The following is a 27296-nucleotide window of genomic DNA, read 5'->3' as shown; positions in this document are numbered from 1 at the left end:
AGCTGCAGAAGACAGACTTTCACCCTTCATCTTCCCAATAAAATATCACGGGGTTCACGTCTCTCAGGGGAGATTTGGGGTAAGAAATAGATGGGCCCCTGGGCTGAGAGGCTGGAGCTTGCCAAGCAGAGTAACCTGGAGCTCTGCTTTCCCTGACACTCCAAGGACAAAGTTAGTGGCAGGAGCTGAGCCCTGCTGGAGTAAAGAGATAAGACGACCACGTCTATCGCTCCTGAGGTCAGGGCAAGCTCCCCGCCTGCACATGCGCAGGAAGCCTCCTCGGGGGTCAAAAAGGGAGGGGGTGCCACCCCATAATGTGTTGTCAAACTTCCCGTTAGCCTTTGCGTTGGAATCTTTCTTGTCAAGAAGATACGCACTTGTCGGGAGGGCCCTAGGACAGGTCAGATGCGGGAGAAGAGGCGAGGTAATGGGCCAGAGGAAGACAAAGATCCGGGAGGACTGCCCTGTACAAACCATCTGGCCCCCGCTTTACTGCGCCTCATCGGGGAGGACGCCCACACTCTCTCTCTCCAGGTGAGTATGTCTGCCTTGCTCCTGTCTTAAATAAACTACTTCTCTGCGTGCTCCCCCACATGTTGTGCTCTGTCTCTAACAACAAACTTCGTACCTCTTTTTACACTTTTTCCTCCTTGAAACACTCTCGCTTTCAAACGGGGCAAGAGCCAGGGCAACTTTGCTTCTAGCCTCCGGCCCCTGGTGGTCTAGCAGCTAGGATTCCTGGTTTTCATCCAGGATACCTGGGTTCAATTCCTGGGCAAGGAACTAAGATCCCACTTCAGGGCCATTCACTGCTGTCTCTCCGAGAACAAGGCCTCCACCCATGGCACTTCTGGGTTGGGGGCTCCGGTGTCTCTCGGGATGCCCAATCCCAGACCTAATGCTGAAGGTACAGGACGGCCCAGGGGGTGCACACAGGGTGTAGGGTCCTCTGCAGCACTCAAACGAGAAACTGAGGGTCAATGTCCCCCAAAGATGGGACGACCAGTCTCGGCCCACACACAGCAGTGGACAGGCCGCACGCTCTCTCTCACCTAGAGGGCCATTTTCCGGCCCCAGTGACCATCGTGAACTCTGTCCCCCGGGGGACAGCTGTGGCCGGGATAACAACTGCCCTCTGACCGTGCACGTTACACTGGCCTTTGGTCAGATATCGGGGCCACGGATGGAGCCAGGGAGAGGAGGAGGGAAGAGGCGGGAGACAGAGGTCTGGAGGGGAGGCCACCCCGGCAGGTAGGCAGGACGAGGCAGGGGCTGGGCTGCAGGCTGAGCCCAACCACACACTCTCCAGGGTCAGGAGAGGTGCCCACCAGGGCTGGGACACCCAGAGGGCTCAGGCGAGGGGCCCGGTCCCCGGGCTGCGGTGGGCAAACCAGGCATAATCCCTGCAGAAGGTGGAAAGCCGTGACAGCCGGGGTTCTCACTCTGTCCCCTGGGTCCAAGGGCACCGCTCACCACACCCCACACACCCACAAGAGACACCCCGGCTGCATCTGGACTCCCCCAGGCCCTCTGAGACAGAAAACACCCAGAAGAAAAGGGAATTTCAGGAAGCAATTTGAGCCACCCGGTTTCAGTCCTGTTCTTAGTGTCTGATGGTCTGGGGGAAGGGAGTTCACACCTCCGGGGGCTGGGTACCAAGTCCTATAGGAAGCGGGGCTGCAGTCACAGAGCACAGCCCTGAGGAGCCACATGTGCCTGGGGCCGGAGCAGGGAGGGGCGCGGAGCCCTGGGCTGCAGGGGAGCGAGTCCACCACCCCAACCCTTGGTGAGTGGGGTCCGAGAGGATCAGGACAAGGGAGTGGAATGGGGGCCACGGAGGGAAGCCTGGCCTCGGGGACCCCACAGAGCGGCGGAAGCAGCCAAGCGGGCACGGGGAAGGCGGGCTGCCCAGGGGTCACAGTGCTGCCCCAGGGGTCACAGTGCTGGCCCAGGGGTCACAGTGCTGGCTCAGGGGTCACAGTGCTGGCTCAGGGGTCACAGTGCTGGCCCAGGGGTCACAGTGCTGGCTCAGGGGTCACAGTGCTGGCCCAGGGGTCACAGTGCTGGCTCAGGGGTCACAGTGCTGGCCCAGGGGTCACAGTACTGGCTCAGGGGTCACAGTGCTGCCCCAGGGGTCACAGTGCTGGCTCAGGGGTCACAGTGCTGGCCCAGGGGTCACAGTGCTGGCTCAGGGGTCACAGTGCTGGCCCAGGGGTCACAGTGCTGCCCCAGGGGTCACAGTGCTGGCCCAGGGGTCACAGTGCTGCCCCAGGGCAGGGACTAGGGAGCCCAGGGCAGGGGCGTGTCCACACCAACAGGGCTGGAAACTCAGGGGCGGCAGAGCTCGGCGGGGCTGCTGGGCCTTCGAGGAACATGACGGGCTGGGGGACGGGAGCCTGAGGGCTTCGCTTGGCCAGATGTGCTGCAGGCACAGGGCTGGGCTGGGGCTGAGGACGAGGCCAGGATGGGCAGGTGGGTCTGAGCGAGGACGGAGGGAGGACGCTGGCTCGGCACAGGGGAAGGAAAGGCCCCCCCGGTGGCGGGGGGGTGGGGGGAGGCTGAGGGTCCTGTCCAGGACAGTGGAGCCGGCTTGAGCCCCAGGGCAGTGGCAGGCGGGCTGGCGGTGGGCTCTGGGCTGGGGCCGGGGCCCAGGGCAGCGGGAGCGCCGGGGGCACAGCAGGCAGGGCTGGCCGCACAGGGGCTGAGCCCGCAGCTCCACAGGCTACACGAGGGGCGAGCGGAGCCAGGGCCGGAGGGCCGGGAGCAGGGGCTGGGGGCCGGGAGCGGGCAGGCAGAGGGCAGGTGACCCGGCAACTGGAGGGAGAAGCGACCAGAGGAGGATCCCGGGGGTGGTGGGAGAGAGAAGAGGGTGAAGCTCGGCAGGCCAGGAGCTCCTCTGGGAGGGGCCCACGGTGGGACAGGGGCTCTGCCAGGGGAGAGGGGCCCGGAGACAGGGTGGGCACCTAGCGACTCCAGGGAACAGAGCTCAGCCCCGGGAAAGAAAGGAGTCAGGAGTGGAACTGCACTAGGGTGAGGGCTCGGGGGTGGGCCAGAGGGGCGCGGGTGCTGAGGGCCAGAGCTCCAGGGACAAGTGGCAGGGAGGCAGCAGGTGAGCTGGAAAGCAGGGGGTCAGGGGCTGCCTCAGGGGCTCTGGGGAGCAGGTAGAGCTAGTGTAGGTGAGCCCGGGGCTGGGAGGGTGGGGGGCTTCCCTGGAGCTTTGGGGGAGCAGGTAGAGCTTGTGTAGGTGAGCCCGGGGCTGGGAGGGTGGGGGGCTTCCCTGGAGCTTTGGGGGAGCAGGTAGAGCTTGTGTAGGTGAGCCCGGGGCTGGGAGGGCGGGGGGCTTCCCTGGAGCTTTGGGGGAGCAGGTAGAGCTAGTGTAGGTGAGCCCGGGGCTGGGAGGGCGGGGGGCTTCCCTGGAGATTTGGGGGAGCAGGTAGAGCTAGTGTAGGTGAGCCCGGGGCTGGGAGGGCAGGGGGCTTCCCTGGAGCTTTGGGGGAGCAGGTAGAGCTTGTGTAGGTGAGCCTGGGGCTGGGAGGGCAGGGGGCTTCCCTGGAGCTTTGGGGGAGCAGGTAGAGCTTCTGCAGGTGAGACCGGGGCTGGGAGGGCAGGGGGCTGCCTCAGGGGCTCTGGGGAGCAGGTAGAGCTAGTGTAGGTGAGCCCGGGGCTGGGAGGGCAGGGGGCTGCCCGGGAACTTTGGGGGAGCAGGTAGAGCTAGTGTAGGTGAGCCCGGGGCTGGGAGGGCAGGGGGCTTCCCTGGAGCTTTGGGGGAGCAGGTAGAGCTTCTGCAGGTGAGACCGGGGCTGGGAGGGCAGGGGGCTGCCTCAGGGGCTCTGGGGAGCAGGTAGAGCTAGTGTAGGTGAGCCCGGGGCTGGGAGGGCAGGGGGCTGCCCGGGAACTTTGGGGGAGCAGGTAGAGCTAGTGTAGGTGAGCCCGGGGCTGGGAGGGCAGGGGGCTGCCCGGGAACTTTGGGGGAGCAGGTAGAGCTAGTGTAGGTGAGCCCGGGGCTGGGAGGGCAGGGGGCTGCCCGGGAGCCTTGGGGGAGCAGGTAGAGCTAGTGTAGGTGAGCCCGGGGCTGGGAGGGCAGGGGGCTTCCCTGGAGCTTTGGGGGAGCAGGTAGAGCTAGTGTAGGTGAGCCCGGGGCTGGGAGGGCAGGGGGCTTCCCTGGAGCTTTGGGGGAGCAGGTAGAGCTAGTGTAGGTGAGCCCGGGGCTGGGAGGGCAGGGGGCTGCCTGGGAGTTTTGGGGGAGCAGGTAGAGCTTGTGCCAGTGACCACGGGGCTGAGGGCAGGACGCAGGGCAGCTGGCAGTGGGGGCAGAGCAGGGAGTCCTACAGGAGATCGGGCTGGGGGTCCCCCTGGGGTGTTCTGAGGGCCCAGGGCCGGGGAGAAGGGGCACAAGGGCAGAGAGGACTCAGGCCTGAGATGGTGAACCGGAGCTCAGGTGGGAAGAGGCTAGACACTCGATGGGCAGGAAGCCCGGGCTCAGCTGAGAGGCCAGGACGAGGGGCTGGAGGCAGGTGAGGGAGCATCTGGGGGAGGGGAACCTGAGTGCACAGAGAAAGGAGAGCAGCCTTCCCGCTGGAGCTCAGGGGGCTGGTAAGGCCGGGCGCAGGAGGCTACCCCAAGAACTCAGGGGAGCAGGCGGGGTTGTGCAGGGGAGCAGGGGGCTGGGAAGGCAGGAGCTGCCCACGAGCCCCGGGGTCAGGGGATGAGGGGCCGAGCTAAAGGAACTTTGGTCTGGTGGGAGGGGCCAGGCGGACGGCAAGGCCAGGTGGAGAGAGGACCATGGGAGGGAAGGTCTCTGAGGCTGAAGGTGCAAGGGCATCCCTGAGGGGACCTGATGGGCTGCAATTCATGGGCCCAGTGTCCCCAGTTTTCCAGGCGCCTGTCAGGGCTTGGGACAGGAGGTTATGACATGCCAAAGTGAGCTGGGGTTGACAGGACAGTGGACCTGGCTGAGGGGATAGGAGGGGCCCTTTCAGGGCTCCGAAGGGGCTGCAGGTCTGAGCTGATCAGACCAGGTTCAGAGGGGACAGGTCCAGCCGGGGAATGGGGCTTGGGGTGCTGGCACCCTGCAGGAGGAGAAGGCCAGGGGCAGTGCAAGGCTCCCAGAGATGCCGATGGGCAGAGCTGATCCAGAACACACGGGCCCTGGGTGGCAAAGAGCAGACCAGGACAAGGGGACAGGAGCAGAGCAGGGCAGTGGGCTCAGGGAGCAATAGCCACTGGTCAGGGCTCAGACCGACGGCCTGATCAGGCCAGACACCCACAGGAGGACTGGGGCCCCGGGGGGATCTAATCCAGGTGGTCACCCAGCACTGGCCCCCAGCGGTGTCTGGAGCCCACAGCTGCAGACGCAGAGACCTGGGGTGGGAGACAGCCATGCCGGGCCGCTTGTCTTCAGACACGCTGGAAGCACATGGTCGCTGGGCTCAATGGTGCCCCAGGCCTGCACACCTGATGCCCTGCCCGGGCCCTCGCAGGGGTGAGGCCCTGCCAGTCACACGGCCTCCTCTCTCACAGCCTCCCCCACGGCCCCGGCAGTCTACCCTCTGCCTCCCAGCTGTGGGAACGCACCTAGTTCCACAGTGGTCGTGGGCTGCCTGGTCTCGAGCTACTTCCCTGAGCCAGTGACCGTGACCTGGAACTCGGGCACCCTATCCAGCGGTGTGCACACCTTCCCATCCGTCCTCGGGTCCTCGAAGCTGTACTCACTCAGCAGCACTGTGACCGTGCCTGCCAGCACCTCGTCCGGCAAGACCTTCATCTGCAACGTAGCCCACCCGGCCAGCAGCACCAAGGTGGACAAGCGCATCGGTGAGGGGACGGGCCGCAGGGAGGGTGTCCACTACGAGACAGGCCCGGGGTCAGCCCTCCCACCTGAACGCACCGCACACCAGGGATGGGGAATCCCGCCCAGGGTGTCACGGGAGGCCTGTCTCTCTCCCTCACCTGAAGTCCTCCCAGGCTCGGGGAGGGGGTCCTCTGGGCGTTTCCACCAGGTCCAGTGTGGGCACAGGCTGGACGCCTCCCCCAGCCCCTGGGCCCACAGAGGTGGGCACAGGTCTCACCTGCCGAAACCTGGCCCTGCCCTAAGGCCAACCCCGGGCCGTCCCCAACCCCGGTAACCTCCTGTCTGTTCTCTCTGCAGAGATCAACGGCCCAAACCCCTGTTCCAGGTGTCCCAAATGTCCACGTAAGTCACCCGGCCTCACCCTCCGCCCCTCGGGGGTGGACCTCGCCCAGGCGCGGCACTAGGGGGTGGGAGGGGAATGAATGGGTGCCCAAGGGGATGTCCACCCAGGGGCTGACCCCCTACCGTGTCTCCCCGACCAGCCCCTGAGCTCCCAGGAGGACCGTCCGTCTTCATCTTCCCCCCGACACCCAGGGACACGCTCACAATAACCCGAACACCGGAAGTCTCCTGCGTTGTGGTGGACGTGAGCAAGGAGAACCCCGATATCCAGTTCTCCTGGTACGTGGACGACGTACAGGTGAACACGGCCAAGACGAAGCCAAGGGAGGAGCAGTTCAACAGCACCTACCGTGTGGTCAGCACCCTGCCCATTCAGCACCAGGACTGGCTGAAGGGAAAGGAGTTCAAGTGCAAGGTCAACAACAAAGGTCTCCCAGCCCCCATCGTGAGGACCATCTCCAAGGCCAAAGGTGGGTCAGGTGGACGGGCGCAGGAGGGTCCCTGGGGGCCAATAGCAGTGACCATCGTGCTAACAGCCATGCCTCTCCCCACAGGGCAGCCCCGGGAGCCGCAGGTGTACATACTGGCCCCACCGCAGGAGGAGCTGGCCAAGAGCTCGGTCAGCTTAACCTGCATGGTCACCGGCTTCTACCCGGGCGACATCGACGTGGAGTGGCAGAGAAAGGGGCAGCCGGAGTCAGAGGACAAGTACGGCACGACCCTACCCCAGCTGGACGCCGACGGGTCCTTCTTCCTGTACAGCAGGCTCAGGGTAGACAAGAGGAGCTGGCAGCAGGGAGACACCTACACGTGTGTAGTTTTGCACGAGGCTCTGCACAATCACAACACGCAGAAGTCCATCTCCCAGTCTCCGGGTAAATGAGCCCCACGGCATTGTCGCCCCAGCCAGCCCTCCCTCCCCTTGGGCTCTCAGGGTCCAGCGAGGACGCCTGAGCCCCAGCCCTGTGTACATTCCTCCCGGGCGCCATGAAATAAAGCACCCAGCGCCGCCCTGGGACCCCGCACTGCTGTCATGGTTCTTTCCGAGCAGAGCCCCGGGGCACGCCGGGCCTGCGTTGGGGAGGGGGGGACCCGGCTCTGGGTCACACTTGTCACCACCAGTGCGCGAGGGCTGATCCCACTCAGGGCCAGACCCAGAGTGTGCGGGTCTGCGCAGGCCGCTTGGGGGCTGCCCGAGGCCGGGGAGGGCCCCTCCCGGAGGCGACAGCTGCTCCGGCCGCCCTCCGCCCAGCAGCTGCTGGGGCTGGAGTGTGTGCCCGGAACGGGAGAAGCCCACCAGAGACCCTCAGGAGAATGAGTGCCCACTTCTTCCCGCCCCTGTTCCAGCCCAAGCTGTGGGACACTGGCCGTCCTCGTCCCCACGTTCCTGTCCCTGGCTCCAGGGTCCGCGTGCCAGCTCTGTGCCCTCACGGGGGCCACACGCGGCCCGGGGTGGGTGGACGGCCCTGCTGCACCGTCGGGCACGGGAGATCAGGCCCCCCTCCACTCAGGCCAGGTGGCTCTACCCTGCTTGTCCCTGCCAGGGGCCAGGCCTGTGCACTCGTGGGGACACTCATCCCTGTGCCCATAAGGGGCTGAGGCAAGCGGCCCTGAGTGCCCGGGGAGGGACCGTCCAGACGCACCCGTGGACACTGAGCCCAGAGCCATTGGAAACGAGCCCCCCACTGAGCCACACCAGCCCACACACCACCGCCTTCATCCACATGCACTCACCTGCCCGCGTACACGCGTGTGCAGGGCACCCACCACACACACCCACGCGCGTGCACACACGCGGGCCTTGCACACGGGCCCTCCCACAGGGCAGCCGCACAGACCCACACCCGACCACAGAGCTGGGTCTCATGAGTCCTCGCCGTAGACCCCAGCCTGGTCCCCACCCTCCAACGCCCATGGGCTGCTCAGCGGCCCCTCCCCACACTGACCGCACTGACCACCTCCGTCACCCATCCCTCCTCTTCCCTGGGGCACCGACACCGCCTGCCGAACAGGCCAAAATCCTCCCACAGCCCCCTCGTCCCGGCACTCCCAGCCCCGCGGGCACAGGGACAGAGCCCAACACTGTCCTGCCCCTTCCCTGGGGCAGGGCCCACGGCCCACGTGCTCTGCTGACCCTCCCACCCTCCGGGTCTGGCCCCAGGGGGCGAGGAGGCCGGGGCCTGAGCCACTGTCCTGCGGGGGGTCCGGGCACCCTCCCCCCAAGGGCCCCAGCTCAGCGCACAGCACAGGACAGGGAGCAGGACCCACTGGCCAGGCCGAGACTGGGGCCCAGGCTGGAGGAATGGGGGACTGGGGCTGGTGCCCAGCGACTGTCCTCAGGTGCCTCTGGCCCGGCCCACCTGGGGCATCCCGCCACCACCCCGCCACACTGGGAGCCGCGCTGCGAGGCCCCGATGACCCCACCCCTGCCCCCCAAGGGCAGGCACAGCACTGACCCCCCCCCCCCCCCGTGCAGAACAGCTCCTAGAGGAGGAGACCTGTGCTGATGCCCAGGACGGGGAGCTGGATGGGCTGTGGACGACCATCTCCATCTTCATCACCCTCTTCCTGCTCAGCGTGTGCTACAGCGCCACCGTGACCCTCTTCAAGGTGGGCGGGCCGGCCCTGCTGTGCCCTCGCTGTCACCACTGTGTCTCCAACTGTCCCCTGTCTCCTTACTGTCCCCCACTGTCCCCTCACTGTCCCTCACCTTCCCTCACTGTCCCTCACGGTCCCTCACGGTCCCCCACTGTCCCTCATTGTCCCCCACTGCCCCCACTGTCCCCTCACTGTCCCTCACGGTCCCCCACTGCCCCCACTGTCCCCTCACTGTCCCTCATGGTCCCTCACTGTCCCCCACTGTCCCTCACTGTCCCTCACTGTCCCCCACTGTCCCCTCACTGTCCCTCACCTTCCCTCACTGTCCCTCACAGTCCCTCATGCTCCCCCACTGTCTCCTCACTGTCCCTCACTGTCTCCTCACTGTTCCTCACTGTCCCTCACTGTCCGTCACTGTCCCTAACTGTCCCTCATGGTCCCTCACTGTCCCGCACTGTCCCTCACTGTCTCCTCACTGTCCCTCACCTTCCCTCACTGTCCCTCATGGTCCCTCACAGTCCCCAACTGTCTCCTCACTGTCCCTCACTGTCGCCTCACTGCCTCCTCACTGTCCCTCACAGTCCCTCACAGTCCCTCACTGTCACCTCACTGTCTCCTCAGTGTCCCTCACTTTCCCTCACTGTTGCCTCACTGTCCCTCACTGTCCCTCACTGTCCCTCACGGTCCCTCACGGTCCCTCACTGTCTCCTCACTTTCCCTCACTGTCCCTCACTGTCCCTCACTGTCTCTTCATGGTCCCTCACTGTCCCTCACTGTCTCCTCACTGTCCCTCACTGTCCTTCACTGTCTCCTCACTGTCCCTCACGGTCCCTCACTGTCCCTCACTGTCTCCTCACTGTCCCTCACTGTCCCTCACTGTCTCCTCACTGTCCCTCACTGTCCTTCACTGTCCCTCACTGTCCCTCACTGTCTCCTCACTGTAGCCTCACTGTCCCTCACTGTCTCCTCACTGTCGCCTCACTGTCCCTCACTGTCCCTCACTGTCCCTCACCGTCGCCTCACTGTCCCTCACTGTCTCCTCACTGTCCCTCACTGTCCCTCACTGTCTCCTCACTGTCCCTCACTGTCCCTCACAGTCCCTCACTCTTCCTCACTGTCTCTTAATTTCCCCTCACTCTCCCTCACCATCGCCTCACTCTCCCCTCACCTTCCCTCACTGTCCCTCACCCTCCCCTCACAGTCCCCCACTGTCCCACACTCTCCCTCACTGTCCCCATCATGTCCTCATGTCCACCCTGGAAACCCTCTCTGTCCGTCGGCCCGGGGATGGGGGGCAGGCCCTGGGTGGCGGCCCAGGTGGGTTCCAGCCTGCACTCACCCCTGCCGCCCCACAGGTGAAGTGGATCTTCTCGTCGGTGGTGGAGCTGAAGCAGACGATCGTCCCCGACTACAGAAACATGACCGTGCAGGGCGCCTAGCGCTCACTACGTGCTGCGTCCAGGGCCACCCCGGACCGGCAGGACCACGTCCATCGCCTTGTGCCGCTCAGCCTGCGCCAGGCCTGCCCCTCCGCCTGCTGACCTCGCCAGCCTCTGAGCTCACGAGTACCCTCGCCTGCACCCCCGGCCTCTGGCCTCGTGGCCACCACGACCTGCCCCCCACCCCACTCACAGACCCGAGTGGACAGCAGGTGATGCCCAACCTGAGCTGATGTCCCCGCAGGACACCTCCAGGACCCCAGGGACCACCGGGAACACCCGGGTCGGCGTGGGGGTCCCCCTGGAGGAGGAGGAGGCCGGCCTCCCGGGCTTCTGCACAGGGCCCGCCCCCTGCATCTTGTCCCAGCCGGGCTCCAGACGCAGGGTCCCAGGAGGACGGCCTGTGTCAGAAGCTGGAGGGGAACCGCCCCCCTCAGCGCCCGCCTCTCCCAGCAGGAGAGCTTCTGCTGGTGCCGCTAGTGGTCCCTCCGGTCACCTCCACCGAGGACGCTGCTCAGAGCAGGGCCTGGGCCCGAGGCCGCTGCAGGAGCCCCAGCGCGGGAGGCAGTGAGGTCCAGCCAGACCGGCCTCCCGGAGAGGGCCCTGCTGACCTGGTGCCCCGCGGGCTGAGCTGGAGGGGCTCCCGGAGAAGAGGGCAGAAGGCGCGGCCAGCGCATCCTGCAGCCAAAGGCCTGAGTCACGTACAGCAGGAGCTCCGCCTGCACCGGGCTGGGGGTGAGAGGCGCGACCCCCGTAGGGCCAGCCTCCGGGCCCGGTACCAACTCTCCGCCTCTGGCGAAACACGCGCTCAGCATCCGCGTCGGAGAGGCCGCCCCCCGGGTGGGAAGGAAGGTCCACGTCATCGCAGCGTGGGGGGCTGGTCTCCGTTTTAAATGCTGGAGCCCACCGATGCTCTTTGCCGTCTCTTCATTTTCTTAATGACAATAAAGCGTTCTTTACAGTCACCTAGCTCGCTGAGAAGTCTCCCTAGGTTAACACGCCTCCTACCCTTGAGAAGTCCACAGCCTGCCTCCCCCACACCACCGCCCAAGCCTGGGCGTCCCGCCTGGCCTGTGGGCGCAGGGGCGAGCCAGGGTCCTGGGGGAGCCACAGGGAAGTCGCACGCGTTGGGTGTGTCCGCACAGGAGGCTGTAACAGACACCACAGGGGCCTTTGACGACAGACATCACTGTCTGACGCCCTGGAGGCTGGAATCCCAGATCCGGGAGGTGCAGGGCTGGCTTCTCCTGAGGCCTGTCTCCGTGCCATGTAGACGCCGTCTTCTCCCGTGTCCTCACGTGGTCGTCCCTCTGTACGTGTCTCTGTCCTAATGTCCTCCTCTTATAAGGACACCAGTCAGACTGGATTAGGGCACACCCTAGAGACCCCAGTTTACATCATCACCTCTTTACAGACCCCATCTCCAAATACAGTTACATTCTGAGGTCCTGGGGTCCGGGCTTCAAGACTGGAATTTGGGGACACAATTCAGCCCAAAACAGCCGAGCTGAGTGCCAGAAAGGAGGACCAGGAGGGAACGCCAGGAAGCCAGGCCAGGAGGGGCAGCGGTGGGGAGGGGCTGTCAAAGGGGAGCAGAGCCAGACCAGGCTCACCGCTCAGGACAGACTGGGCAGTGAGAAGGACCGCAGGAGGCGAGGGGGTCCGGGTGGCACTGAACTCAGCTGGCTGCACAGAGGTGACCCGTGTGTCACAGGAGGCGCAGGAGTGGGGCTCCAGGGGCTCCGGCGAGGGACCAGGAAGGGTGGCCGTGCAGATGCAGTGAAGCTGCTGTGTCCGCCGGCCGGCAAGGGTGCAGGGGCGGGTCAGGACTCCGCCGTCACAGAGACCAGGGATCAAAGCCCCGTCCCTCCTGGCGATGCCACCTCAGAGCAGACACAGCCCTCCCCAGAGGGCAGAGTCAGGATCCACAGCTGTCGGCCCTTCTCAGTAAAAGCTCCACGAAAGGGGGCCGGGGCCTGGGTCGGGGGCTGGCCGTGCTGGGCTCCCTCAGCCCAGCGGTTCAGGGGGGCTGGCTCATCCCGGGGACGCGGCCTTTCGCCGCGGGAAGCCACGCGTGTGTTTGTTGCAGCCTAGCAGGGCGAGGGGAGGAGGCCGCCCCTCGACAGCCCCAGGCCGAGGCCCAGCAGGACAGCGGCCCAGACCGGGAGCCGGAGTCTGGTCAGCATGGACGCTGCGGCCCAAGGCCGTCCGATGTGCCGCTCCAGCTTCCTGTGGGGGAGACAGAGACAGACAGAGGCAGAGACAGAGAGAATGGTCTGCAGGGAAGGGGCTGCATCGCTCAGGGGGCCCTGCACCAAACGGGGAGGCCGGGAGGGGCGGCAAACAGGACGGCCGAGGGTGGACAGCCGCGTCCAGGAGAACATCTGGCCCTCGGGCACCCCGCCAGGCACGCTGGGCACGCTGGCACAGGGCCCCCTCTGCCTGCTGGGCTCCGCGGGGGCTCCAGGCGACGGGCCTGGGGGTCACCCCACACCCTGCCTTTCCCTCCCCCAAACGTGTAACCAAGAAGCTGAACTTGCCTGAGGACAGCACAGCCTGCCCAGCCCTGGGCCCTGCCCCTCACTTCTATCCCCCAGACCAACGATCAGCCGCTAGCCGGCCCGCCCCGCCCCGCAGGAACGCCAGGGTGGTCACACGAGGGCCGGTCCCATGGCCTCCTAGCTGAACACCGTCCCTGGCACGGCTGCCTCTGGGCCCCTCGAGAGCTGCCCCACACTGGGCCCCAGGGCTCCCACCCTCGCCCCCCAGCAGTGCCGCACCACACGACATCCCTCACCTCTCCATGCCCCCCAAGCACCCCGAAGCCCAGTGGCCGACGCCTGCCCTTGAGCCCCTCGGGCTGCACCTGTGTGAGCCTGAGGTCAGCCTCCCGCTGCGTCCTGACCCCTGGAGCCCCCCAGACCATGAGCTCCACAGACACCTGCCAGTGCCTCACCTCGCCACCACACACCTCCATCTGTGTCTTACACACACACACACACGCCTGCACCCCTGGGCCACCACCCGGTCCCAGCCTCCTCCCTCACCAAGGGAGACATTGTCAGTCTGAACTCTGCATCCCGTTGTGGCATCTGTGCTGTGATGTCCATGGTGTGGTGTCTGTGGGGTCCAAGACATAGAATGGTCGGTATGAGTGGAGGAGGGGAAGAGAAGGCGATGCAATGGACTGAATATTTCCTCCAAAATTCATACATTGAAGCCCTAAGCCTCTAATATGATGCCATTAGGAGGTGGGCTTTGGGGAGTTGATGAGGTCATGAGGGTGGTCCCTTTTGAGTGGGATTAGTGTCCCTGTAGGGACCCTATAGAGCTTGCAGTCCTTCTCTACATTAGGACACAGCAGGGAGACGCCATCTGTGAACCAGGAAGCGGCCCTCACCAGACACCGAATCTGCCAGCTCCGTGACCGTAGACTTCAAGCCCCCAGAACAGTGAGGGCAAGTGTCTGCCGTCCATATGTGTGTGGTGCCTTGTTGGAGCAGCCGGACGAACTGAGACAGGAAACCCCTGGCCAGGTGACCCCACCCCCAGGACCCAGGTGGGCTGGCAGAGCAGTGGCAGGGCTGGTGAGATGCGGGAAGGACCCGCCAGCGCGGGGTGTAGGCACGCGAGACCCCTGGCGCACGAGCTGCTGAAGCCCCACGTGTGCTCAGCTTGCATGGGGCGGGCCTGGAGGCGGGCCAGGCCAGGATGGGGGTCGCACGGAGCCCTGCTGGGGTCCGTCCCGGTCCACGGGCTCCTGGCACTGCTGCTGCCACGTCACCAGGCCCGCCCAAAGTCACAGGGACGGTCGGCCTGCGGGGGAGAGAGCAGGGAGAACAGCCTGGCCTCCCCAAAGAGGCTCTTACGGGCACCCCCAGACGTGGCTGAGCCGCCGCACAAGGGGGGGACCAGGCTGGGCACCCGTCTCCCCGTCATCCCTGTGGATTCGTCAGACTGCTCTCCAGGCTGGGATCACCATTGCAAAGTCACAGCCAGGGCCTGCCCGGACCCAGCCATGACCGGCACGGGTGTGGGCAGGGGCAGGGGCTGGGGCTGGGGCTGGGGCAGGGGCTGGGGCTGGGGCAGGGGGCCGGTAGGTGGAGGAGTTGGTCACAGCATCAGCATGACTTGGGGTTGGGTGACAACCCCCCCACTGCCACCCCTGGGCTCTTTTCAAATGCAGGCTGCAGAGGGCCAGGCCGGGGGAGAGGCCAGTGGGGGCTGTAGAGCTTGCCCACCGCCAGGTGTGGGGACAACGAGACCAGGCAAGGGGCCAGCAGCGTCAGTGACACAGACAGACCCCGGAGGGCACAGTGCGCAGGACGAGGTGGCACACCAGCTGTCAGGCAGCTGGCTCTGGGCTCCTCAAGTGTGTCTTCACCCTGGGGGTACGTCGATGACTGTCCCCACCATTCACGGCCCCCACCCTCTGTGGTTCTGTCCTGGGGGACGAGGACACTCACCACACACTGGCCCTGCCTCAGCGGAGGAGCATGCGCTGGAATGTCCACTGTGCAGACCACCACTGCTCCGTCCCTCCGCCCTGACATTGGCAAGTTCCAGAAAGCGCCTGCTCCTTTGTCCTGGCTACCAGAACAGAGGAGCCCAGACAAACTGCAGCAAACGCAGCAGCGAGAGAGAGATAGACCCTGACATCGTAGCCTGTTCACCTGGGGGCTGTGATCTCAGTGCATCCTAGTGAAAGCTGGCTGATACAGCCACCCTCAAATGCCACTGAGTGAGGTAAACTCGACAACAAGCCCAAATGTAATAACCACATCTGACGTGCACACAGTGTCCTGACTTTTACAGGGTTTTCAGAGACTATTAGTCAGGGGTCTCAAGAGAAACAGAACCAATAGAACATAGATGACAGATAGATATAGATAGATAGATGATAGATAGACGATTGAAAGATAGATAGATAGATAATAGATACATACATACATACGTACATATGATATAGCTATATATGTATATATGTACATCTATAGATAGAGCTAAAATACAGCTAAAGATAGACATAGACATAGATGACATACATATGGAGACAACAAGATTTCTTCCAAGGAACGGGCTCTCACGTTTGTGCGGGGTTGCCTGGCAGTTCTGAAATCTGTGGGGCAGGCCAGCAGGCTGGAAGCTCAGGTGGGAGTAGGTGCTGCTGTCTTGAGGCAGAATTCCTTCCTCTCCGGGAAGTCTCAATTTTGTTAAGTCCTTCCCTGGTTGGATGAGGCCCGCCCACATCATGCAGGGTCATCTCATTTACTTGGAGCCCACTGATTGCAGATGTTAACCACATCTACAAAATACCTTCACAGCAGCACCCGGACTCATGTCAGAACACACGGCCCCGCTAAGTGGGACTGTGGCCCTGACCCTCACGGGGACCTCCTCTCCTTTCGTACTCACAACGCCCCAAGAGGCGGCAGTCACTGTCACAATCTTACCATTGAAGCCCCTGTCCGAGGGGACGCCCCGCCTCTGGGGAGGACGCCAGGGCTTCATCTATGTCTTCTGAGCCAAAGCTCATGTTCTTTCCACTGCCCACACTGCCTCTTAGAGAGACTCGACAGCACCCTCCTCCTCCGATTCCTGCCCTCGGGGACAGGCTGCCTGAGGACATCCCTCCAGCCTGGAGATGTTTGGAGAGACAGAAGCCCTGGAAGTCCTGTGAAGGTGCATCCATTTATCTACCGGACAACTGCTCACCAGATGGCAACTCTGCCATCATCGCTGGACACTGAGTACCCCGTGATGAATACCACAGATGTGGCCTCTGACCTCAAGGACATTAGGGAGCAGGGCAAAGGCAGGCATCAAGTAAATCATTCCACAGACAATGATGTAAGGACCATCATGATAAGTCCTATGAATGGAAAGCTGGAGCGTGAGGCCCTACAACAGAAGAAACAGCCCAGTCTCGGGGCCAGGGCGAACTCCCCGGGGGGAGCACCCTGAAGCAGAGCCCTGGAGGAATGGTGTGGCTGCCTTGTCAACACCTGGTCTCCTGCCCTCCCGGCCACGGAACTTCTGGACCCAGGATACGTGGGGCCAAGCGGGAGCAGATGTCAGTGACATGATAGGTTTCAAAACATGGTCTGATGATGACTCTCACACAGATACATAAAGAAAACATCTCACAATTTTATTTAACTCAATTAATTGTTTACACCCACTTCAAAGTAGAATTCAAAGTACTACATGTATAGAGTTGAATCAAGGATGCTGAAATGAGTTTATACATGGGAGGCGGAGAAGAATCAATCGTCCTTCCAAAAAAGAGAATTTGCATTGCCATCAATTATCCATGGCTTACAGAGTTGTGAAGTAGCTCAAAGATAATGAAAATCATAGAGCCCGTAGAATCGGATAACCTTGAAGCGTGTGCAAGACAATGCCTTGCTTTCCACCGAAGACACAAGAAGTAACCCTTTGGTCCATTTCCAAGTCTTTCACAATTTCTCCTATTAACAAATACAACTCACAGAAACAGATCCAGAATATATAGCGAACTCCTGCAAATCAATCAGAAAAATCAAACAATTCGGTAGAGAAGTGGTAAAGAGAATTAAACAGATGTTTCACAAAAGATGTCCAAACAGCCCTCAGACATTTGAAAGGAACCAGACTGGTTACGAAGGAAATGAAAATGAAAAACCACATCAGAGAAAGTAGTTCTGACTCCACCACAGGTGAGGCAGCTTGGGCCAGACTAATCCCTTGCAAATAGCAATTATAAGCCCTGGCGGGGGGGCGCTGTTTTAAAAGAGGAGTTGAAGGCACTGGGGAATGACCGAAAGCAAGCAGACACTGGAGAAAATGATCCCCTTGAAAGATTTCTCTGAGGATGTACCCCGACCAGGCACCAGGTGCAACTAGAACATGAACAGGAACTGCAGTCACACTGGCTCGAGGGGTCAGATCATGGATGCAGGGCCGCATTGCAAGGGCAGCTGGAAATTAAGGGGAGATGTCCATAAAAGGAGGGCGCCACAGAAGGGGAGCCCCCAAATTCTGTACGTACACTCTGCTCAAACCCTTGACTGTCCCCTTACCTGTGCATGTGTAGGGGAAACTCCAAAGGGCCTGGGAAAAACCACAAGCAGGAGGCTGAAAGAACTGAGGAGATGTTAGCTACTGCCAACCACAGAAATAGTACCATGGCAGGCAGATTTTGGAATCCAGTCAAGCTAACTGCGTCCCGACAAAAAAAATCAATACTTCTCTGAGGAAGAGTACAAAATCCATAGTCTGGACTATACTTCATCCACCACACCCAGCACGCATTCAAAAATTACTAAGTGTGCAAAGAAATAAGAAAATGTGACCCAGGGGCTTCCCTGGCGGCGCAGTGGTTGAGAGTCTGCCTGCCAATGCAGGGGACGTGGGTTCGAGCCCTGGTCTGGGAGGATCCCACATGCCGCGGAGCGGCTACGCCCGTGAGCCACAATTGCTGAGCCTGCGCGTCTGGAGCCTGTGCTCCTCAGCAAGAGAGGACGCGATAGTGAGAGGCCGGCGCACTGCGATGAAGAGTGGTCCCCACTTGCCATAACTGGAGAAAGCCCTCACACAGAAACGAAGACCCAACACAGCCATAAATAAATAAATAAATAAATAAATGGATTATCACGTTTAAAAAAAAGAAAGAAAGAAAGAAAATGTGACCCATAGTCAAAATACAAAATAGTCAATGGAGAATGATCCAAAGATGACCCAGACACAGACCCAATTATGACAAAGACATTAAAGCAGCTATTATAAATATGTTCAGAGATCTTAAAGGAAAATATGCTCATAATGAGTGACTAGATAACCTCTACAGAAAACTTTAAACTATCTATAAGAACCAAATAAAAATTCTAGAACTAGAAAGTACAATTCTCAATTTTTTAAGTCACTTGATGAGCTTAACAGCAGATTGGAGAAGGCATAAGAAAGGTCAGAAAACTACATTTCAATATAGAGACATTCTATATTTATTATAGATATTCTAATTTATTATGTATGTAAAATATATCTATATATAATATATAGATTATATATAATATCTATATATTTTATATATCAATAAAATGTTCTTTTAATCAAATCCAAAGAACAGAAAGAAAAATATTGGAAAGAAAGAAAAGAAGAGACTCAATGGCCTATGAGACACTATGAAACATTTGAAAATACGTAAAATTTTGGAGTCCCAGAAAGGGACAAGAGATAGAAGGGGGGCAGAAAATGTCTCTGAAGAGATAAAAAGCAAAATTCCCCAATGTGATGAAAATATCAATTTACAGATTTAAGAAGCTCAGCCAGTTCCTAACCATAAATACGACATGATGTGTCATGCTGAGACACATTGTGCAAACTGATGAAAACCAAAGGTAAAGAAGATGTCTTGATAGCAGCCAGAGAAAGAACACAGACATACAAGGAACAAACTACAGCTGGCTTCTCATCGGAAAAAATGGTGACCAGGAAACAATACAAGGGGGGAGTTTCAACCCAGAATTCTATATCCAGAGAAAATATCGTTCCAAAATGAATATGTAATAAACATTTTTAGATACACAAAAACCGAGGGAGTGCATTTCCAAGAGACCTGCAGTAAAGGAAAGGCTAACAGAGAATCTTTGTGCTGAAAGGAAATGACACCAAATGGAAACTCTGATCTACAGGATGGAAAGGCGAGCATCAGAGATGGCAAACATGCAAGTGCAAAAACTAATCTTTTTTCTCTTAGTTTCTTAAAAAGATAATCGATTGTTTAAAGTAAAAATTATTAACAGTATGTTGTGGGGTTTATAATACGTACAGATGCAAAATATATGACAGTAGCACAAAAGATGAGTTCATAAATGAAACTATACTTTTTCAAGGCTCTAATGACTTATGTGAGGTAGTCAATTATTCAATCTAAGTTCATTGTGATGACTTCAGGATGCACATTATATTCACTGAAACCATATGCAAAGAGGCTTATCTAAAAAGTTGACAGAGAAATTTTTTTTAAAAAAAGGAAATCCTAGATCACACATTGTTTCAGTTGTCATGCCTCTTTCGTTTCCTTTATTTTTTTAATACATTTATTTATTTACTTATTTTTGGCTGCGTTGGATCTTCGTTGCTACGCGTGGGCTTTCTCTAGTTGCAGCGAGCAGGGGCTACTCTTCATTGTGGTGCATGGGTGTCTCGTTGCGGTGGCTTCTCTTGTTGTGGAGCACAGGCTCTAGGTGAGCAGACTTCAGTAGTTATGGTGCGTGGACCCTAGAGTGCAGTCTCAGTAGCTGTGGCACACGGGCTTAGTTGCTCTGCGGCATGTGGGATCGTCCCAGTCCAGGGATTGAACCCATGTTCCCTGCATTGGCAGGCCGATTCTTAACCACTGAGCCACCAGGGAAGTCCCCAGAGAAATTAGAATGGAATAAGTACTTAAAGTACTTATTAAGTACTAAGTATTAACTAATAAGTACTAAGAAGTACTTATTAACCCAAAAGAATGTAGGAAAGAAGGAATAAAGCTACAGTGAACACACTTGATAGACAAACTTTAAGAGGTGTTCCCATAAGATTAGGGACACAGCAAGGACGCCTGTCACTCCTGTCATACTATTTTGCAGTGCTTTTCAGATATGTGCTTAAATATTTGTGGATTGTGAAATCAAATCAGACAGTTACAGCCAGCTCTTTCTAATAAATAAAGAAAAAAAGTCTATGCATTGTACATAACAAGGGTAAATATTTTCAGGAAAATTTTGTTTCAGTTACATAAATAAATATACATAATATATGTTACATACAAATAATGTGTGTATGTGAATTAGATTATAATATAAGACACTTTTTTTACAAGGATTGTGGTCGAAACAGTTTGGAAAATGTTTATTTAATAGATTATTGGAGGTCCTGGCCAATGCTACATGAAAAGAAAAAGAAACAGGGCTGTTAAGATTGAAAGGAAAGATGTGAAGGAGGTATTATTTGTAGATGATGTGATCATTGCCAAGGAAAAGCCAACACAATCAGCAGACAAACTGTTAGAACTAACAAGAAAATTGGGACAATTTCCATGCAAGACCAACTTACCAAAAGCAGCTCTGTTCCTCTATGTCAGCAAAAACCTACTAGAAAATGTAACAGAAAGCCGGGCACAAGTCACAGCAATGGGAGGAATAACCTGGGAAAGAATGCCCAAGACCTCTGAGAAAAAAACTGAACTCTATTCAAGGACATAAAAGAAATCTGAATGGCTGGAGAGATACACTGGTCAAGGAAGGAATGACATGTTAGATTAAAGTGTCATCTATCTCCCAGACTAAGAAATAGAGTGTACTCCCAACCAAAATTCCAGCTGGGTTGGTTTTGTTTGTTTCTTTGTTTGTTTGTGAGATCCATTTACAGCTTAGACTATTTTGAAAAACAAAAGCACAGGACGAGGGGTTTCAGGGGGACTGTCCCCCTGAATGTTAACACATACACAAAACCATCACTGAAAAGGATGGTATTCATGCACAGACTACCAGACCCAAGGAATAGGAGAGCACTCAGAAACAGCCTGGTCGTTCCTAGGAACTTGGACTACAATGAGTGTGGTGCCTTCAGGCAGCGGGAAAGCTTCTGAGGTGGGTGGGAAACTGGCTCCTTCTGTGGAGAACTTCACCCTGGGTTTCTACTCCACACCATATGCACGGTGAGTGGTGGTGGAGCCTGTTGGGATCAAACACTTACATCTGAAAGGCTAACTTTAAATATAGCTGAAAGGAAATGGACCAGCAAGGCTGGCGGAGCACAGTAATAGCAACAGCCTGGTGGGATGTATGTCCACCCAGAACTTCAGAATGTGACCTTGTCTGGATATAGGGTCTCTGCAAATGTAATTAGGTTAAGGACCTTGGGATTAGATCACACTAGATTTCAGAAGCATTGTAAGTCCAGTGACTTATAAGAGGAGAAGATGACACGCGGGGCAGATGGCCATGTGAAGATGGAGGAAAGATTGGAGTGATGTCAATAGCCAGCAGGGGCTGGAAGAGGCAGGAAGGACCCTGCCCTGGAGCTTTCAGGGCAGCTTGGCACTGCCAACACCTTGTTTTTGGATTTCTTGCCTTCCAGAATGTGAGAGTCCATTTCTGTGGTTTTAAGCCACCAAGTTTGTGGGCCTTTGTTACTGCAGCCACAGGAAGCTCACACGGCAGCCTCCAAACGTGCAAGCTGTAGGGTAAATAGCTGATGAATCTGCCACATGGAAATCAAGAATTTCTGTTAAAGGAGGACTCAATAAGCAGCATTAACAACCAGGGGATTGACCAGGAGAAGTTTATCCCAAGGTTAAAGCTAGCAAGGGGCAGGCACCTAGAGACGACTGCCTTGCAAATTCCCAGGAAATCGCCAAGAAAATCTTCAGAAAGCAGGATGAGATCAGAGACAGACGTCCAAATGTCTCCCAAGTCTCTGAAGAGATACTCCAGCTCATTAGTAATGGGAGCATTTAAATTAGAAGAGAGACAACGCACTGCACACTTCAGAGATCGTAACGACAGCATCCTTGCTGGGGAGGCAGGCACGGAGCTGGAGAAGCGGGGCCTCCCTGGGGTGGAGGGCGTCTGGAGGCCGGGGTGGTGGTGGGCCAGCCCCAAGAGGGAGCGGGCAGCAGTGGAACCAGGCCTGTCCCGGGGGAAGGAAGCCGGGGAGGGGGGATTGAAGCATCTTTGGGCCCATGTTCGGGGCCACAACCAAGGACAACAAGGGGCTCAGCTGGTCTCGCTGTCCAGGAGAACTCTGGGACCTAGCCCCCACCGTGCGTACCGAGGGCAGTGAGCCCCTGGCTGAGTCTGAGGGGTCTGGAGGCTAGTGCTGCCGCCCGGTTAGTGTCCTGGTCAGGAAAGGTTGAAGAAACATCTGCAGCTTGGCCTTCCCTCCAAGCAGCCCACTGGCTGGAGCCAGCGTTGGCCCCTGGCTACCCCACAGGCCCTTACACGGAGGCCCAGCCTCAGAGGGACCTCACACTGCCTTGGCTGAAGGCCCACCCATCCCAGGCTGTCTGGCCAGGTCCCATCTGACTTCCTGCAGTCCCCAAACCCCCCAGCTCCTTGAGAACTCCCTGACCACACGGGATCCTGCTCCGGGCCCGCCTGAGCTGGGTCATTAGAGAGCGGCCTGAGGGAGACTGCGCTCTCCCTGTCCAGGCTCCCAGCTCCAGGCTTCGCCACGTCCTCCAGTGCCACGGGGCCACGCTGAGGGCTCCCGGGGCTGCCGGGCAAAGCCGCCCTGCCCGACCAGCCACCTGCGCAAGCGGCAGCAGCTCTGTTCTTGCACACGCAGCCCCGGCCCTCCTCGGTCGGCAGGGCCTTTTGAGGGCTGGGGTAGGAAGGCACAACCTCTCCCCGCTCCTCAAACACACAGGTGTGCACACACACAGACACACGCATGGACGCACACACACGCACCCAGCTGTGGCGCCGCACGTTTAGGTGCAGAACGTGTCCGAAGTCACTGAAGTAAAGCAGCAGCACCTTGGGGTCACAGGAGGGGCAGCTGGACCCTGTGCTGGGCAGGACAGGTGAGACGGCCTGAGCAGGGTGGCCGGGAGGGCTAGCGCCCTACGCCTGCTGGGTGGAGGGGGCGCCAGCGGGCAGGAGGGGGACAGCCAGGCCCAGCCCTGGGCAGGAAGAGGGTGGGGGAAGGACGATTCCTGGAGGCCAGGGCGGGGCCGCAGCCCCAGAGAGGCAGGGAGCACGCGTGCCCAGAGCTCAGCCGGCGCAGGAGCGCGTCTCCTCCAGCACCAAGGGGCGCTTCCCCCCACCCTCCCTGCCTCTGCGCCCGGCAGCCCAGTGGCTCCTGGGGTGCGGGGTGGAGCTGGGGGAGGGGCTGGCTGGGCACGAGGCCTCAGCCTTGAACGCCCACAGCTGGGCAGGAAGCGCAGGGGGTGCCGGGCCAGGCCCCCAGCCCCACACACTCACAGCGTGCGGGCCGCAGGGCCGGGCACCACATGGCAGAAGGCTGCCCGACGCGGCTCTGCCTGCCCTGTGGTTTCTCTCAGAACCTTGAGTCCTTCCAGGGAACTCGGCGTTCCCCTTGCACCTGCCAGGCGGCATCTGTGCCTGGTGCCGAGGGTGGGGCGGGACAGACCAGGACAATCTGTCCTGGGGGCCTCGGGGCCCTGGCTCTGCACACGGGGCCCCCCCAGCCATCCAGCAGCCCCTCTGGGGTCTTCCAAGAGGCCCGGACACTCCTCTGAGCGTGCAGGCCCGACAGCCCATCCCGGCACAGCCTCCCTGCATGCAGACCAGCGGCCCTGGGTGTCCTGGGCCCAGGGGACGTGGTCCTGCTGTGTCCCTCTCCAAAGACTGCATGTCGCCTCCCAGGAGCCCATGCTGATGAGCTAGCTTGCAAGTTCTCGTGGCCTCCCCTGTGTGTGGGCCTTTGGGGGGCTTTGGGGGGCTCCAGGGACACACCGGCCTGCAGGACACGTCCACAGCCTGGAGGCAAGGCCGAGACTCAGCACGCCATCTGGCTCAGCACGTGCCAGTGGAGTGTCGATGGTAGACTGGCCGCCCCGACAGACCGGAGTCGAGTGCTGTGGGCACCTCTACGAAGGCCACTCTGTGGTCCCCACACCTTGACGGACAGCAACAGCACAGGGCTGCGTGGTACACCCCAGGGTCCGGTGGCTACAGAGGTCTTGCCGAGCCACTGGCCAAGCTCACAGCCACGTCCCGCCGCCCCACAGGCCCCTGCCAGCCCTTGCCGGCCACGCAGCCCAGCCGCAGCCCCGATGGGAGCCCAGCTGCAAGACGGCGATCGGGAAGCCGGCTCGCAGACAGCGGGTGAGACTGCCGGCCGGCAGGGTGCCCAGGAAGCCACCAGAGGACCAGCACCTGCCTACACGCAGCTGGACCCACAGCCTCTCACACTCGCACCCAGGGCCGCCCACCGGGCCAGCCCCCAGACCACTGCTCAGAAAGCCCCATGCTCCACCACAGGCACCTAGGCCACGCGGGCCTCAACTTCTCAGGCACAAAAAGGCCCGGACCGTCCCTCACGGGGCTGCCTCGGGGGCAGCGGTGGCGGTGCCTGGTGCCCTCTCCCTTCCCGGGCCGTCGTGGTGACCACAGTGTGTGCCGGCCGCTCACCAAGTCAGCCCGTGGCATCAAGGGAAAGAGGTCACGAGCCGGGTGGCAGAGGCCGGGGAAGAGGCCACAGAGAGGAGCCTCACCTGAGACCGGCCGTCACTGGGTCGACTTCCCGAGAACAGAGAGAGAGAAGGGAACTTCCAGGGCTGCCGAGGCCCCTGCGGCTTCCCACTCCATTTTTAGCTGAGAGCACTGAGGCAGAGCTCGCCCCCCTGCCCCGCCCCGCCCCAGGCCCTATCGTCTGGACATAAAAATAACAGCAATGGTCCTAACGATTCACCTTATCTGGGAGGCTGCAGACGGCCACCACTGGCCAGATGGGCCACACCAGCCATGGGCACCCGACAGAGGACCCCAGCCCCTCAGGCACCCAGCCACTGGAGCTGCCCAGACCACTGCTGGGAGAAGACACCTGGACCGCCTGCCCAGTGGGGACCCAGCTTCTGGGTCACTGCTTGTCTTGCAGCTGTCCCTTCCCTGCATGGAGACGCAGGGAAGTAAGAGAACGCTCGAAGCTGACCTGGAGAAGACCAAGGGGCCGAGAATCTCAGACAGGTCAGGGCCAGGGCAAGAATCACACACGGGGCATGGACCTTGGGCTGAGCGTGGATCTGCCTACAACCAGTAAAAACGGTGACGGCCAGCCCAGGGTCAGGGGGAAGCAGCGGGGCTCAGTCCCTAGGCCGGCCAACATGGCAGGCAGGCCTGGGCCCACATCGTCTGGCCTGAGCTGGGCTGGCCTGAGCCAGCCTGACTCGGGTAGGCCAGGCAGGGCTGGGCTGGGCCAAGTTTGGCTTCAGTGGATGGAGTTATGTGGAGGGAGATGAACTATCCCAGCCTCAGCTGGGCCACACTGGCCAGAAGGGCTGTCCTCAGCCATGCGGGACCGTGCGCTGAGCTAAAGTGAGCTGGGCTGCCCTGAGCCAAGGGGATTCTGGGCCAAGCTGGGTGGACTGAGCCAGGTGAAGTGGGCTTAGAGAGAGGCTGTCCTCAGCGGGGCCAGTGGGGCTGAGCTGGGCTCTCCTGGACCAGGCTGCTTTGGATAGACAGGGAGGCAGCAGGCTGGTCCAGCTGAGCAGAGCTCAGGACTCAGCCATCCTAGGTTGGCTCGGCTGGGCTGTGCTCAGATGAACTAGGTGGCCGCAGACTCTGCTGGACTGAGCTGGGCTGTCAGAAGAAACTGGGCTCGGCTGAGTGGGGCCCAACGAGCATAGTCAGGTGGGATAAAGTGGGCAATCTGGGCTCACCTGGGCTGAATGCTCTGGGCTGGGCTCCTCTCTGCTGAGCTTGCCTACCCCGGAGGGCTGGGGCTGAGCTGGGCTGAGCTGGGCTGAACTGGGATGAGCAGGGCTGAGCTGAACTGGGTTGAACTGGGCTGAGCTGGGCTGAACTCAGCTGAGCTGAACTGGGCTGAACAATTTTCAGCTGGGCTGAACTGGGCTGAACTAGGCTGAGATGGGCTGACCTGGGTTAAACTGGGCTGAACTGGGCTGAGCTGGTCTGAACTGAGCTGAACTGGGATGAGCAGGGATGAACAGGGTTGAACTGGGCTTGGTTGAGCTGAGCTGAACTGGGCTGAACTGGGCTAGGCTGAGCTGAGTGAGGCTGAACTGGGCTAAGGTGGGCTGAGCTGGGCTGGGCTGAGCTGAACTGGGTTGAACTGGGCTGAGCTGGGGTGAACTGGGCAGAGCTGAAGTGGGTTGAACTGGGCTGAGCTGGGCTTGGTTGATTTGAGCTGAGCTGAACTGGGTTGAACTGGGCTGAGCTGAACTGGGTTGAACTGGGCTGAGCTAGGCTGAACTGGGCTGAACTGAGCTGAACTGGGCTGAACTGGGCTGAGTTGGGCTGAACTGGGCTAAATTGGGCTGAGCTGAACTATGCTGAGCTGGGCTGGGCTGAGCTGAACTAGGTTGAACTGGGCTGAGCTGGGGTGAACTGGGCAGAGCTGAAGTGGGTTGAAATGAGCTGAGCTGGGGTGAACTGGGATGAACTGGATTGAGCTGGGCTGAACTGGACTGAGCTGGGCTGGGCTGAGCTGAACTGGGTTGAACTGGCCTGAACTGGGATGAACTGAGCTGAACTGGGCTGAACTGAGCTGAACCGGGATGAGCTGGGCTTGGTTGAGCTGAGCTGAGCTGAGCTGAACTGGGCTGAGCTGAGCTGAGCTGAACTGGGCTGAGCTGAGCTGAACTGGGTTGAACTGGGCCAAACTGGGCTGAGCTGAGCTGAACTAGGTTGAACTGGGCTGAGCTGGGCTGAGCTGAACTGGGTTGAACTGGGCTGAGCTGGGCTACACTGGGCTGAACTGGGTTAGGCTGGGCTGGGCTGAGCTGAGTAGGGCTACATTGGGTTGAGCTGGGCAGGACTGGCCTGGGCTGAGCTGGATTAACTGGGTGGAGTGGGCTGTGGGGTCATCCTGGCCAACTTTGCTCAGTCAGCTAAACTGAACTAAAATGAACCATGTGGACGCAGCTCAGATGAGTTGTTTTGCTTGAGATGGGATGTCAGGGGCTGAAGCGGGCCAGGCTGGATCAAGGCAGGCTGTTCTGGGCTGAGCTGACTTGAAATGAGCAGGACTCGTTAGGGGTGCTGGGCTGTACTTGCGAGCTTGTTTGCTTTGTCTCAGCTGTCCTGACACAAGGTCATCTGGGCTGTGCTCAGCTGGGCTAGCCGGCAGAATAGAATAAGGTGGAAGAGCTGAGCTGGGATGCAGAGCCGGGATGGGCTGGGGTCTGGAGCTCCAAGGCCAGGGGATGTGCAGACAGGCATGGGAACCAGAGGAGCCTGAGAAGGGCTGAGGGGGACTGAGGAGGGCTCTGAGGGGTCTTTGTCCTCTCTCCATGGGGCCTGTAATCGGGCTCCCCTTGGGGGGTCAGCAGGGCAGGTAGAGCACCAGGGGTCCTGGGCTGGTCAGCCGAAGGATGGGGTGAAAGGGCAGCC

The 27296-nt window shown here is 59.6% G+C and overlaps 1 gene segment (V, D, J or C); it reads left to right on the top strand.

Annotated features, from left to right (window-relative positions):
- The first annotated feature begins 405 nt into the window (after positions 1 to 405).
- Positions 406 to 10230, top strand: LOC132360205 (immunoglobulin heavy constant gamma 4-like). The segment is given in 8 exon segments: positions 406 to 534; positions 1669 to 1786; positions 5521 to 5814; positions 6149 to 6193; positions 6334 to 6663; positions 6748 to 7068; positions 8670 to 8803; positions 10147 to 10230. Coding segments are annotated over 8 exon segments (1455 nt in total).
- Positions 10231 to 27296: the final 17066 nt, after the last annotated feature.

Source organism: Balaenoptera ricei, chromosome 2, assembly GCF_028023285.1.
Source record: "Balaenoptera ricei isolate mBalRic1 chromosome 2, mBalRic1.hap2, whole genome shotgun sequence".
NCBI lineage: Eukaryota > Metazoa > Chordata > Mammalia > Artiodactyla > Balaenopteridae > Balaenoptera > Balaenoptera ricei.
The sequence above is the reverse complement of the archived record's forward strand: the minus strand, read 5'-3'. Positions and strand labels throughout refer to the sequence as shown.